This window comes from Mustela lutreola, chromosome 6, assembly GCF_030435805.1.
Source record: "Mustela lutreola isolate mMusLut2 chromosome 6, mMusLut2.pri, whole genome shotgun sequence".
Lineage (NCBI taxonomy): Eukaryota > Metazoa > Chordata > Mammalia > Carnivora > Mustelidae > Mustela > Mustela lutreola.
The window spans coordinates 84,408,893-84,423,755 of record NC_081295.1 but is presented as its reverse complement, the minus strand read 5'-3'; the positions used below and the strand labels follow the sequence as shown (position 1 = coordinate 84,423,755).

Below are 14,863 nucleotides of genomic sequence, written 5' to 3'. Positions count from 1 at the left end.
AAAAATTGGGGCATACACACCCCTGCTCTGTCACCCCTCTGGTGGACTAAGTTTGAGGCATGTTCTACCTAGTCTGCCAGAGCTCCTCAGTGGGGATGAGCCCTAGGCACCCAGGGATAACCGGCTTGGTAAACCACCTGTATTGCCTGCTTACCTGTAGTCTCACCTCTGTACTCTCCCCCCAGGGTGTTTCCTTCTTTTCCCAAATACACCACTCACACTTCAATCTTTCTCTCAGGGTTTGCTTCTGGGGGAACCAAACAGACATCACCTTCAACGACCTACTCAAGATCACCTTTATTTAAGAGGGAGAGTTCTTGCTCACAGAGGGAAGGGGTGCAGAGGGAGAGGGAAAGAATCTTAAGCAGGCTCCACGGCGAGGACAGAGTCTGACGCAGGGCTCAGTCTCACGACCCTGAGATCATGACCCAAGCTGAAATCAAGAGTCAGATGCTGGGGTGCCTGGCTGGCTCAGTTATTAAGCATCTGCCTTTGGCTCAGATCATGATCTCAGGGTCCCAGGACCGAGCCCCACATCAGGTTCCCTGCTGGGCCAGAAGCCTGCTTCTCCCTCTTTTACTCCCCCTGTTTGTGTTCCCTCTCTCTCTGGGTCTCTGTCTTTGTCTCTGTAAAATAAATAAATAAAATCTTTAAAAACCAAAAAAAGAGTCAGATGCTTAACTGACTGAGCCCCCAGGGAATCCCCAGACCACCTCTTTTTGCACTTTCCCCTGACCATCCCTGTTCCCACTCCTGAGGCAGAACTGTTGGCCACTCTTCCATTCCCAGGGCCTTTATAGCTCCTTCAACAACATCCCTCATGCTGCACTGTAGCTTAAATGTCTGCAAGTCCTGGGATCCTTACTAGCCTGCAGACTCTTGAGGGACAAAGTCTTTCTTGCCTCTATATTCTTGGAGCCTAGGACAGCCTCTGGCACAGAACAGGTACCTGAAACAATGTTTTGCCAAAACCCAGCAGTGGAAATACAATGACTGAGAGGGAATGGAGAAACAGACAAGTAGAGAATCCTTCCAGAAAGAGGCCCTGGGGCTGCTCTCCCAGGTGCTGTCACATTGCAAGGTAATATGATAGAGCTTCAGTCTCACTACTCACCTGCTGGACAACCTTTAGTGGCTCCCTATGGTTGGGAGTAGGTCCCTGATTTCATAGATGGTTTTTAAGACCATCATCTGGCCCCATCCCAAGAGGCAGTCAAACTTGGGTTCCAACGACCAGGGTTCAAATTCTCACTCTATCAGTTCCCAGCTGGAGGTTCATGGGCAAGTTCCTTAGCCTCCCTGGCCACTAGCTTCCTTATTTATTACATGCAGACAGTAATGCCTCACACCTGTAATTATTTTTTGAGAATTTAAAATCATATATGGTCATTGTAAGATATACTAAAACCACTGAACTTTATAGTTTAAAATGGTGAATTGTATGGTATGGGAATAATAATATGTTTAAAAAAAAAATTAAGCATGGGCTCTAAGGGGTAGGCTCTTTGAAAATTGAAAGGTGGTTATCAAGAAGTTTCCCAAGCGGCCCTGGCCGTGGCCAGGCACACAGTAGGTCTTCAGTAAGTACAGCTGGAATGAACAGATAACATATACCACAAGTATGTCTGGAAAATCGTTTAGGAGAGGTATGTGGGGGGTGGGAGGGTGGAGGGCATAGAAATTCCAAGCCCAGAATGACATCTCTCAGGAAAGGAGGCCGGAATTAATCTCTGGGGAGATAGGGCCACAGGCTCAAACCGAGAGTGGGGCCTTTGGACTGGGGCTGCCCCTCTGCCCCCTTGGTGTCAGTCTCGGGTGGCAGAAGGAGTCCAGTTCGACCAAGCCGTGGGTAAACGGGAAACACTTAACCTAGGCCAAGGAATATGCTTTTATATTCATCTTTGACACTCTGGCTGTTTCTCCTGTTCTGAGAATTGACTTCAGCCAGCCGCTGAAGGCAAGGACCAGAGGGCGTGGCTTTTCCGGGTCCAGCCTCAGGCTCTCGGCAGCCCGGAGAGCGGGGACGGGGGTGCGGGGTGGGGGGGGTGGTCCCCTCCTCCCGCCAGTGTCAGGCTGTGGGCACAGTAAAAGGGGTTCCATCTCAGCAAAGCTTGCACGGGGACTGAGGAGGGGCTGCGGGGGATTTTCTGGAGACGAGTTTATGCATGCTGCAGCCCCCGGAGAGAAGCCACAGCGCGTCGACCTCCGGGTCTGGAAGGGCCTTGCTGAGGCAGAGTGGGGCCTGTCCCGCCTTGAGGCCATGAAGGACTTGGCTGGGAGTTGGGGGTACCTGAGAGGTACCTCTACTGTCCCCTCGCTCCCAGGGGAGGGATCAGAGCCCGGCACACAGCAGGCGCCTACTCGGTGCTGGTTAAATAGGAGCCCAGGTTAATCTGGCCACCTTTCAGTCTGGTGGAGGAAGCTTCTAGACCCCAGGGGCTGGCTCAGCTGTGTAGTCACGACTGGCCGGGGATGGGGAGGGAGCTGACGTGTGGCTTATGTGGCTGGCTCCGGGTGGCCAGGCCCCGTGGGAGCCAGAGGAGGATGCGGAGAGCCCGTGCACAGACCCTGCCTAGGCCTAATGGCCCTCCGCGGGAAATTGAGGAGGCCCCTCGGGCCATTGGGGTGGTCCCCACACCCCTCCGGAAGAGATGTGATTCTGTTTATAGGCTGACACCTGCCACCCCCACCCCCCGTTGGACGCACCCTCAGCAAAGAGCACCCCCAAACCTCTTGGGGGGTGATGTCTCTTTTGCGCACATCGCTCCCACTTAGCCCCGCACGGACCCTTCTCAAACAGACACCCTTTGGTTCTCAAAACCCCCCTTTCTCTTCCAGTCGGAAACCCCTGAGCTGCTGGGGGTGGGCGCAGAGGGAGCCGCTCACCGCCCGGACCGTCTCTGGGTGTCACCACCCCCCAGACTCCCAGCATCTGGAGCCGTATCCCCACGCCCGCCACGCGCACGCACACACACGCACACACAGAGACTCACGCTCACACAGACACACTCACACCCGTGCGCAGACCCCGCCCGCGGCCCCGCCCCGGCCCCTGCGGGCGCCCCCTCCGGCGCTCGCGGACCCGGCACGCAGCCCGCCCCAGCTGGCGGGAGGCGGCGGCTTCGGGCAGATTTGATTTTCCCGCAGCCCGGGCGCCCTGAAGCCCGAGCCCGAGCCCGAGACCAAGCCCGTGCCGAGGAGGTGGCGCTCGCACCGGGTCCCCGGCCCCGCTGCCGCCCGCGCCGAGCTCCAGGGAGAGGCGGCGCAGCCTCGGCGCTCCGGGCTCCGCGCTGCCGGCGTCCGGCCACCCCCGCCGCCCGCGCCGGATCCGGACCCCACGCCCCTCTTCCCTCTTCCCTCTCCCTCACGCCTTCGGTCCCCACCCGAAGCTGCATGCCCCTCTCCCCATACCCTTCCCCACGACTCCGAGCGTCCCTCCCGGTGCCCTCTCCCCGCGCCCCTCCGCCTCTCTCCGCTGCGCCCCAGCTCCCTGGGTACCTGGCCCCTCTCTGCCGGCCCCCCAGCCTCCTCGTCGCGTCACCCGCACCCCCTCCTCTATCCGCGGCCCCCGCTCCCTCCGCCCCCCCCTTCCCTCTCTCACTTCCCACGCCCCCTCTTCGCGCTCCTCTCTCCTCCCTTTGCCGCCCAGCGCCGGCTCCGGAGTTGGGGGAGAGCCCAGGGTTTCAGTCGCTTTGGAGGAGGCGTGAATCGCGCAGGGATTGACTAATTGGGGGTGGGGGGCGCGGTGGGCGATGGAGCAGCCCGAGGACATGGCGTCGCTGAGCGAGTTCGACTCCTTGGCGGGCAGCATCCCGGCCACCAAGGTGGAAATCACCGTGTCCTGCAGGTGAGCCGCCCGCTGGCCGGGTCCCCCTGCCCCGCCCCTGGACCCGGAGCCCCGCGGCCCCCGCCGCGCCGACCCTCTACCCTCGCGCGCCCCCTTTCAGAGTGTCCTTGCCTCCAGGACCCCCCCTTGCCTGTCCAGCGGGAGCCCCTGCCCAGCCATGGGTGGTGACGGCGGAATGGGAAGGCAGGCTTGGGGTCGTATCGCGGAAAGTTTGGACTCCAGGCGGCTGCGGAGAGGAGAAATGCAGACACAGGAACAAGGGTCCAGACGCCAGAGGAAGGAGAAGGAGGTAGTGAAAGGCTATCCCAGGCTATTTCTGATCAACTCCTCCCCAAATGGAGAAGTGAGTGATTTGCCCCATCCTAACCAGGCATAAGCAGCCTCTGCCTTTTGTGCCCTTCTCTCCTCTCTTCTCCCTGCTCGTTTGCCCCAACACCCTCCTCTCCTCCCCGCCCACCCAGTGTCCTAGACCCCAAGATTTAAAGCTTTTCTTCACCTCCAACAGCAAAACTGACTCGTGGAAAGGGATCAGATTGATTCATTCATACTGAGCTGTGGATAACTGATAATAACTTCAAGGGGCATCATTAAACAACAACAACAATAACTTAGGTACAAAATCTTAAGCGAAAGGACTACAACACTGAGTGTGGAATTTGAGAGCCCAGTAGGGGAGGGGAGGTGTGTTTTTGTGGGCTACCACCCCCAAATCCTCAGTTATGTTACAGACTTTGGGGGTATCTCCCCCTGTTTCTCCTATCTGAGGAGAAGGCTGCCCCAAGCAGTAAGTGGGTACTGGTGGAGAAGGGGGATTTTTCTCTAGTTCAGTCATGGCCTCGGGCTGGCCTATGGTCACTACCTGGCTGGGGCTGTGAGGGGTACTGTGGCCCAGGCATAGCCCCCTTGACGTTCCCCTGGAGATGCCATTCCTCCCCCCTCAGGTGACCAACAGCATTTCCCTAGTCCTGGCTGTATGCTTGTTCCAAATCACCCACCTCATTTTTTGCCCAGGTCCCTCTCTGGTCAGACCCTCCACTCAACCTCACAGCCTCCCAACCCTCTTTTCCAAAGTTGTGGCACTGCTATGTGTGTGTGTGTGTGTGTGTGTGTGTGCGTGTGTGTGTGTGTGTGTGTGTGTGTTGGGGGGGGGGGTTGTAAACCGAGCCAGAGGTACTGGGCTGATGTGTGAGAAAGGGAGGGACTGAGGGGATTTGAGGGTGAGTGGGAGTGAGGGCTGGTGAGGTGGACCACAGTACCCCCACCCCCACCCATGCTGGGGCCTTCCTGGGTCTTCTGTGACAGCTCCCACATGTCTCCGCTGTGGTCCTGCACATCCCTATCATAATTATCGCCCGACACCATTTATTTGCATCTTGCCATTGCGCTGCTGGGAGATTCCTGATGGCCCATTAGCTCTCATCTCACCTCCTCAGCCATCAACAGTTGCCAGGGCCTGCCTTCCCTCCCTTGTGAAGCACACACCCGATGCTCCCTCCTAGCTTGTCAGGCTCCTGTCAGAGCTGTCCTCTGGATCCTTGTCACCGCGGAGCTCTGAGCAGCCGATTCCCCGTCCTGATTTCACCCCTCCTTCATCTCCACCAGTTCGTGTCCCCCCCATCCTGAAAACCCTAGCCTCATGCCCCCCACTTCCAGCCATCTTTCTCACCCATGAGACACCCAGCTCAAATCACACAATCTTCTGTGTTCTCTGGGTCCTGAGTCCTCAGCCGGGGGTCGGGGTATTACAGACCGAGTGCTCAGCCTCTGAAGGCAGTGTAGACTTCATCCCTCCTCCCCCAAAACAACTGTACAAAATAAGCATTTGAGGCAGGGATCCCTACCCTGGCTTTGACCACAAACCCTCCACTGTAGTGGAGAGGAGACAAGGCAGAGAGCGCATGGCGCAGTGGCTTCGGGGTCGACACTTTGAAATTGATGCTGCTTCACCCTTTGCAACAAACTTTTAGTCTCCATCGCCCCCATTTGACAAGGGCACACAAAGAACCTGCATTCTAGAAATCTTACTTGCTGAGGGAGCTCCCGTGCTTAGACGAGTGGTTGGCATGTATTCTCCACAAATACTTTTGGAGGAATCAACTTCCAGAAATCAAGGGTTGAGAAGCACCCAGTACACTGCTTTGCACTAGCTTGGCATGTGGTAGGTGCTCAGTAAGTGGTTACGATGATTCCTGTAAGGCAGTAGTGCTTGGCCCCTCCTGTTTGCTCTCTGAAAGTGGAGGTGTCCAAAGGACTCAGACCTTTTGCTCAAGAAGTACCTATGGATGCCTCCGAGTGCCTGGGGAAAGTGATTTGGGATCAAGCCGGGGATCTCTTCCCCCTCAAGAGACGTGACCCATCAGCCTGAGGAGGGCCTGCCTCGGGGCTTCTGAAAGCCACAGGGGTGGGAAGTGGGTTCTGGGAAGAAGAATGAGGAGGCAGGAGTCACCTGGAATAGAGGGGAGACAAGAAAACAGTTTGCGTGGGCGTGAGTTTGTAAATCCATCTCTTTGCCTCAATAAGGTCCAACTACCTGGGTTCTAGAAGAGAGAGAGAAGGAAAAGGGGGAGGGGGCGAAGAGGAGCATGGGGAGGAGGGAGGGCTGCGCAGAATGTCTTTCTTCAGCATATTCTACACTCTATGGTCATAAGTCTTCCTCCATTGTATCCCATGATCCTGATAGGGTCCCAGGAGAGGAGGCTAAGGGGTGCCCTGCCCTGGGCATCCAAGTGACACATTCTGGTTGGGCAGGAAATAGTAAGGCAAGCAGAGGGGTTGGTGGGGTGAGAACTCCAGTAGGCTCTAGAATGGGCAGCTGGAGTTGAGGGGGCCCAACATTTCAGGTAACTGGAAACTAGCATTTCTGGGAGCCGGTTACCATCCCGCTGTGCTCTGCTTCTTAGGAAGGTCCCTGCCACCCCCTGCAGCCCCAGGAGGCTATCTCTCTGCACTTGCCTCTGGGAAGACCCAACCCCCCACCATGCTTAGCCTACAGCACTCCTCATTGAGCCCAGGTGCCTGGTAGAGGGGCACATTTGAGCCCCAGCACCAGCCAAACCTCCGCTAAAAGCACCTGACACTGTGGGATGGGTCATATTTGTGTCCCTGCTTTGGGTAGAGTATTTCTTAGACTGAAGATCTATATTGTCCACTCCCAAACAGTGGTTGTTAGCAACTTTGGTAGATTCAGGGTCAAATATTGTAAAGCTTCTGGTGGTTAGGCTCAATGGTTAGGAATGTGGGCTGTGGGGTCTCTCTACCTGGGTTCAAATCCCAGCCCTGTCCTTGAGACATTGCATAAATGACTCAGTTTATGAGTCTGTGCTTCAGTTTCCTCATCTATAAGAGATGCGCACTAATTCTTCTCTTTTTTAAAAGATTATTTATTTATTTATTTATTTAACAGACAGAGAGAGAGATATCACAAGCAGGCAGAAAGGCAGACAGGGGGTTGGGGAGCAGGCTTCCTGCCAAGCTCGATCCCAGGACCTGAGATCATGACCCAAGCAGAAGGCAGATGCGCACTAATTCTTATCATAGCTATGAGGGTGAAGTGGATTCATTCACCAGTGGTAATTTGCCCATTATTTGACACCTGAAAGTAAATTTTCAAAAAAAAAGTCTGTCTTTCTAGCTGGGTCCCAAGGTTTGTCTGGGTCCTGGAGATCTGATCCATCGAGAGATTTTTATTTGCCCCTCCCCCCAGCTTTATTGAGATATATTTTACATATTGTGCACATTTAGATTTTCTGAGGGGTTTTTTGGGAGTGAGTAGGATAGATGGTTTGTGGAACCACATACCAGCAGACATTATAGAAAATGTGAGCCTCAAGCTTCTCCTCCCTCTGGCCCTCTGTTTCAGACCTCTTCTGACTCTTAGCCTCCCCGCCAGACCCAGTCAGAAGTCAAGCTATCCAGCGTCCCATTCCCCAAAGTCCTCACTGTTTTTCAGGTCTCTTTATGCAGGGATCTGGACCAGCAGAGTGTGGCTTAGAAAGAGTGATTTGCATTTTTTATGTAACAGGAAACCTTTGCACTTCCACGGGGTCCTGCTGGAAGAAGGGGTGCATAGTTTCACATGGTGGGGCTCCTGAGACCCATCGGGAGGTCGAGGAGGGGAGGGTCCAGAGGTGGGCAGTTGCTGGGCCCTGCTGGGATCCCTCAAGCAGCTTCCCTGTCCCTGCCAGTGGGCGGGGCTGGTGGGCAGCTGTCATCTCTGCCCCCAAGATATTTTCTGCTGTCGGTTCAGGTTGGTGGTTTGCTGCCCTGGGGCCTGAGAGGCAGCCTCGCTCAGGAGCCCTGCCCTGGGCGTCTCAGAAGAGGGTGTGAATGGGCTCTGAATGCTTTCTTCTGACAGGCTCCCGGAGGTTGGCTTTGGGGAAGGAAGAGCCTGGGCACTGCGTGACAGCTGTCAAAGCCAGAGCTAGGAAAAAAAAGGTCCAACCAGCCACTGAATATTCCACGGCCCTCCTTAGTTGAATCGGGGGATGGAAACAGTGGGCTTTACTGAGTGCTCACTACATGCTAGGCGCTTTACATCTGTATTAGGCCGAACCATATGCAGTTGCCTATATTCAGCTGTTTTTGACCTACTTGATTAGCAATTTGGCTCAAACTGAGATTATGATGTTAATTTCCAATTGCCACCTAATACATTACCACAAAGCTAGCGGCTTAAAGCAGCAGCCGTTTATAATCTCACGGCTTCAGTAGGTCAGAAACATATCTGGCCTTTCTGCTCAGGGTCCCCCTGAAAGCAAGCTGTCTGCAGGGGCTGTGATCCCAATCTGAGGCTCAGGGTCCAAGCCAAGCTCATTTAGATGGTTGGCAGAATCCAATTCCTCACAGCTGTGAGATGGAAGTCCTGTTTTCTTGCTTGTGGTTGGATTGGGAAGGTTCTCAGCTCCTAGAGGCCACCCTCAGGTCCTAGCCATGTGGGCCTCTCAAAACATGGCAGCTTCCTTCTTGAGAGCCATTAGGAGAGGCTCCCCAGTCTGCCATGACAGGATCCTTTCTAAGTAACAGTAATCACAGGAGTGAGTGTCTACCCTATTACCAGGTCCCACCCACACTCAAGGGGAGGGGATTATGCAGATTTGTATGGGGGTGGGAGGGTAGAACTCTCCGGCACCATCTTAGATTTCTGCTTTCCTGCAGTTACTGTATCTTTTTAACCTGACCACAATCGACAATCAACAACCGCATAAGGTAGGGAGTAGTATTTTCCCTTTTTTGCTGATTAGGAAACCAGAGCTCAGAGAGGTTAAGGGACCTGCCCAAAGTTATAGTTAGCATATTTTGGAGAAAGGGCCCCAAATGCAGTTTCCTCAGACTTCAAAGTCTTGAGGCCTTCTTGAGGTTGGGGGTTGGGGTCTCCATGGGGTCATGGTAGGGGCCTGGGTACCAATGATAGTAGTTGTCATCAAAGAGTTGGTGTTCTCTCTCCTGGGATGGGAGAGGACTTCCTTACTCAGTGATGGCCTCTGGCTCTGTGTGGCAAATCCAGAACTGGAGAAATCCCCAGGGAGCAGAAACCAGAGAGTCGTGGGAGGGCAGCCAGCTTTCATGTAGCTTACCATTCCTTCTCTCCCAGCTCACAATTCTCCCTGCTTAGACCCAATTCTCCCTGCTTAGACCCATTGGTAGAGATGACCTACCATTGGGAAGAGAGGGTGGCGAGGAGGTAAGGGGAATAAGACTGGGAAGCTTTGGAGCACAGAGGAGTCAGGTTCAGCTAGGAATTCTTTGGCTATAGATATCAGAAATAGTGGCTCGAACACAAAATATATTTATTTTTCTCAGATCACAGTGAGTTTGGTGGTAGATTGTCTCAGTGTGAGTTTGTCAGCTTACTTTGCTGTCAAGGACCCAGCTAGCTGTATTTCTACGCTGCCATCACCCCAAATGGTGGACCTCTTTCTTACAAAATGGTTGCCTCTGTTCCAGGCATCACAACCACATCCAAAGATAGGAAGCAAGGAGTGTGACTGGGTGGCTCATGGGTTAAGTGTCTGCTTTTGGTTCAGGTCATGATCCTAGGGTCTTGGCATTGAGTCCTGCTTTGGGCTCCCTGCTCAGTGGATGTGGGGAGTCTGCTCCTCCCTCTTTTGCCCCCTACACATGTTCTCTCTCTCTCTCTCACTCTCTTTCTCCCCCTATAAATAAATAAATAAATAAATAAATAAATAAATAAATAAAATCTTTAAAAAACCCAAACAAACAATAAAAACAAAGGTAGGAAGCAAGACAGAGGGCCAAAGCCCTCTCTTTGACAAGTTCTTTTTATCTGAAACTTACCCTCCCTCCCCAAATCTCTCACCACGTTTGTCCTTCTATTTCAGTGGCTGAAGCAGATCTCATGTGCACCTAGACTAACATATTCGTTAGCAAGGGCTGCCATAACAAAACACCGTAGAATGAGTGGCTTAAACAACAGAAATTTATTTCCCACTGTTCTCAAGGACAGAAGTCTGAGACCAAGGTGTCAGCATAGTTAGGCTCTGGAGAGACTGTCTTCCTGGCTTCAGATAGCCACCTTCTCACTGTGCTATTCCGTGACAGAGAAAGAAAGAGTAAGCTCTCTAGTGTCTTTCCTTGTAAGGGCACTAATCATGAGGGACTCACCCTCCTGACCTTCAATTATCCTAATTACCTTCCAAAGGCCACGTCTCCAAATACTGTGACATTGGGGATTAGAGTTTCAATATATAAATTTTAGGAGGTACACAATTCAGTGGATAGCAACAAGGGACAGGAACCTACCCTCTAGGACTTTGAGTGTTTTCACCAGACACTTGAACTAATGTAGATTCTGTTAGTGGGAAGAGAGTGAGGCATGCTTGCTGGGTGGACAGCCATGGCCTCTGCCACAGGAGAATTTCAAAGGGATCCATAGGCTACCTGAGCTCCCTGGAGGTGTGAGGGGCCTAGAGTTTGGTGTCTCTGAGGACTAGCTCTTCAGATTTTTCTGTGGTCAGTTGACAGCCCATGTTAGGTGACTAGGGACTTATTTTCCAAGCATAGCTTGACTGGATCCCTGACTACCTCTCTTCCTGTTTCCTGGGCAAGAAAAAAACCACTAAAAACTTAGTGTGATAATTTGGCAAACATTCATGAACAAAGCATTGCAGGGTACCTCTGTTCTCTACTATTACTCACTTCTGATGACCTAGCATAGTGCCTAAAGGTCCCAGTAGGAGAGCTGTATACCTTTGGACACTGAAGAATCCTGGGCAGGACACTGAAAGTCAATGCGATTCCTGGCTTATCCTCTCTTAAAATCTTGGCCAGGTTATTATTTCTTTTGCCTCAGTCTCTATTTGTAGAATGGGGGGAAATATTGGTCCTGTCCCCATTCTATAAGGTTGTTATGAAGACAAAAGAGATTATATTTGTGAAGTTTTATATAAACTGGAGTGTGCTAAATAAAATTAATAATGACAATAGGTACCAATAACTGAACGCTACTGATACATTCATTCCTTCAGTAGTTAACACTGATCCTTATTTGCTATTGAGAGTCTTCACAGTTTGAAGTGCCGAGGATATAGTGGTGAACAAGACACACAGACCACCTCAGAGAACTCCAAATGGTGTGGTGTGGTAATAGAACAAATACATACTTTTAAAAAAATTAATTCAATTATGTCTGATAGGGACAGGTGCTCTGCAAGTAAGTTTGGGGTTGATGGGGACACTTTAGACAGGACAAGCAGGTGACATTGAGCTGAGATCCAAAGGATGAGAAAGCCATCTGGAGGGAAGGTGATTCAGATAGGGAGAACAGCAAGTGCAAAGGCCCTGTAGCAGAAAAGGCCTTGGTAATGCTTGCAAAACTGCAGTGAGGCCACTGTGGCTGGAGTAGTGTGATACAGGGAAGGGAAGGAGAATGAGATTAGAGAGGAAATGGGGGGCTGGGAGAACGGTATGGAGGGGGTGTTTGGGTCACGGTCTTGTGACCCATGCTAAGGAGTCTGATGTCCTAACAGCATTTCGGGGTTTGGGTTGTTAAACAGGAGTAATGCGATCTGACTCTCTTTTCTTTTTAAAAGATTTATTATTTATTTGAGAGAGAGAGAGAGAGAGTAGTGGGGAAGGGGCAGAGGGAGAATGAGAGAGGGTCCCAAGCAGACTCCATGCTGGGCTCCATCCCAAGACCCCGAGATCATGACCTGAGCTGAAACCAAGAGTCAGATACCTAACCAACTGTGCCAGCCAGGCGCCCTGATCTGATTCATTTTCTAAAAAACTTTCTCTGGTTGCTGTGAAGAGAATGGCTATTGGTGGGTAGGCTAGGGTGGGGAGAAACAGGAGTTGAAGACTGTTGCTAGGCCAGAAGCCACCGCAGCACCCAAGGGAGAGACAATGGATGGTGGTGTGGGGGAGATTGGACAGACTTGGAATGTGTTTTTGAAGGAGAAACCGTTAAGACTTGATGGATAGGACAGGAGGGGGCATAAGGGCAAGAGGAATCCGACAGACTTCCTGCATTTCTGTTTTAAGCTATTGCTTTCACAATAGTGGAAGGCAGGGACATGACCCCATGGACAGATGAGGAAACTGAGGCTCGGTAGCTTGTCAAGGGTCACAGCGCTACCATGTGGCCATGCGGGGGGACTCAGCGTGGATGCCTCTGAGGCCAGAGCTCATGCTCTCTTCCTTTGGCCACATGGCATGGGAGGGATGATTGTTGCAGTAATTAATAATAATAATAATAATAATAATAATGCAAATAGTCTCAGGAAAGAGAGCTCTTGAAACCATGTGCAAATTGCTTTTTAGACCTTGGTGAGGTGGCTTGGCAGGGAGACAGAGCTTGCGGGTGAGGAGCCAGATCTGAAAGGGGAGATGGGCGAGTGCCAGGGGCTGGGCGCCAACATCCCTTTCCTCCCCAGCTCCTTCTTTTCATGGATGGCTTCTGCATGTCTGGGTGGAGAGCAGGGCAGGAGGGAATGGTAGCCCTCCAGTTCCTCTCTGCAGCTGTTCCCTTTGGGAGCAGCCCTGATGAGGTCGGGGGCAGGACACGGGAGAATAAGATTGGGAAGGGGTGCTGCTGGTTGGAATGGGAGTTTTGGGAGAGCCTGGGTTTGGAAAGGCAGACACTTCCCATGGGCACTTCTAGATGGGTTTGGGCTTCAGAGTTCAATCTCAGCATGTTCCCCCACAAGGTGGATGGTACTGTGCGCACATTTCAGCCCCAGCTTCCTGGCCTCTAGAATGAGGTGATGCCAACCTCCTGTCATTGATACATAGGGTAAATGGGGTGTCAAGGGTTAAGTACCCAACAGAAGACTTGGTGTAGACCATATCTGCGATTAATGTCTCCTGCTCCCATGTTCTTTGCCTGCCTATGGTGTCGGCAGGGCAGGGCGTTTGAGGCTGAACTGTTCTATGGGCAGGGCTGTGTCTCCCGCCTCAGACTGGGGCTCCCTGAGGACAGGGCTGTGTCTCCCCCCTCAGACTGGGGCTCCCTGAAGGCAGGGCTGTGTCTCCCCCCTTCAGACTAGGGCTCCCTGAAGGCAGGGCTGTGTCTCCCCCCTCAGACTGCAGCTTCCTGAGGACACGGCCATATCTTCTCCTGTCTCTGACTGGAGAGTCCCAGCCTTTACTCCCTACTCTTGTAAGCCCCAAGATGGGAGTGCGGGACCCTCAGGCTCCCTCCTTTAGTACCAACAAAGAGGTCTTATTATAACCGTTCCATGCTTTCTCTCTTTGCTGGGGCCCTGGAGACTTCTGATCTCAGCCCCCAGTGCATGGTTGTTTTCTTGCGGCCATTGAATTGAAAAATGATTCCTTGGGGGAAAGCAAGGAGGAAAGGGGCCCTGGGCTCCGTTTCCTGGCCTTGATTTAAGGAACAAAAGAAGCTAAGCTCCAGGCTGCTGTGCGGACAGCTGAAGGGTTTTATGCTCTTTTGGGGAAAAAATACATTTGCCTGTTGGAAAAAATTTCTCTTTGAGCTCTCCAAAGACAGAAAGTGGAGAAAAAGCACTTAGGTCTGATCTGTCTATGCCCTGTGGTTAGGGCCCTGCTTTGGGCCAGAAGACCTGGTTTCCTTCCCCTGGGCTTCTTGCTGGTGTGTGTCTGTGGGAAATTCACCCACTGTCTCTCGGCCTGGGAGTCCTCAGTGTGTTGGGGTGAGGGTCACGGAAGAACTTTCTGGTGCTGCGTGGGTGTACATTGTTACAGTGGGGGAAACTGAGGTCCTCAAGACTGCTGCCATCAGAAGCATGATGTGTTTGGGTGTGTGTGGGATGAAGGTGGGTGTGTATGGTGGAGAAGTTAGTTGAAACCTGACTTCCAGGGCCTCATCCAGACCTGCAAAACTGGGCCCCGGGTAGGGGCCCAACCAAGAATCTACCTTTTTACAAGGAGGGACAGGGGCGAGTCCCAGGAAGTGAGGCTCCTGAGGGGGGAAGCCCTTATCTCAAGGCCACGAGAATAGGCTCAGCGGGCCACGGGGCTTCAGGTAGAACAGGCATTGAGGTGAGGCACAGAGAGGAGCGAGTGTGAAGGGACCAGAGAGGGGTGTAGGACGCAGGGACTTGGGCAAAGGGGCAGAAGGGCCTCAAAGCTGAGCAGGGGAGAGGACAGGAGACGAAGGAGGAGCCTGAGGCTGAGGTGAGCAGGGCTGTTGTTGGCCAGTGGGGTGATTCAGCACAGACTCACAGTGGGGTGCTGGGGGCATATGCGCTTGTGGGGGGAGCTTCTTTGGACAGGTGAGGGCAGAGGTGGCTTGTGTTGCCCATCCCTGTGTGTCTGTGGGAAATTTTCTCACCAAGGGAACCTGAGCACCCCCCATGAGGGAGACTGCCCTGCTCAGCCCCAGGCCGGGGATGACCAGTCCTCTGAATAGCCCCGCTTTGCGCAGATGCTCCAGAGCAGTCCTGACGAGAGGAACTGTGTTAGTCCTACTTTTCCGACAGGGAAACTGAGGCACAAGGAAGCCGAGTCATTTGGCCAGAGTTGGGATGTGAACCCAGGCACTTAGCCATCAGGCTGTGCAGCTAACAGAAAGTATAG

General features: G+C 52.9%; 1 protein-coding gene across 2 annotated transcripts in view; it reads left to right on the top strand.

Moving 5' to 3' along the window:
- The first annotated feature begins 3,085 nt into the window (after positions 1-3,085).
- CPNE5 (copine 5) overlaps positions 3,086-14,863 on the top strand; it is an 89,334-nt gene continuing 77,556 nt past the window's right edge. For both annotated transcript variants that reach the window (XM_059177788.1, XM_059177787.1), the window contains exon 1: positions 3,086-3,847. In XM_059177788.1, coding sequence (XP_059033771.1) covers positions 3,753-3,847 — 95 coding nt within the window. In that variant the 5' untranslated portion in view covers positions 3,086-3,752. The remainder of the gene's footprint in view (positions 3,848-14,863) is intronic.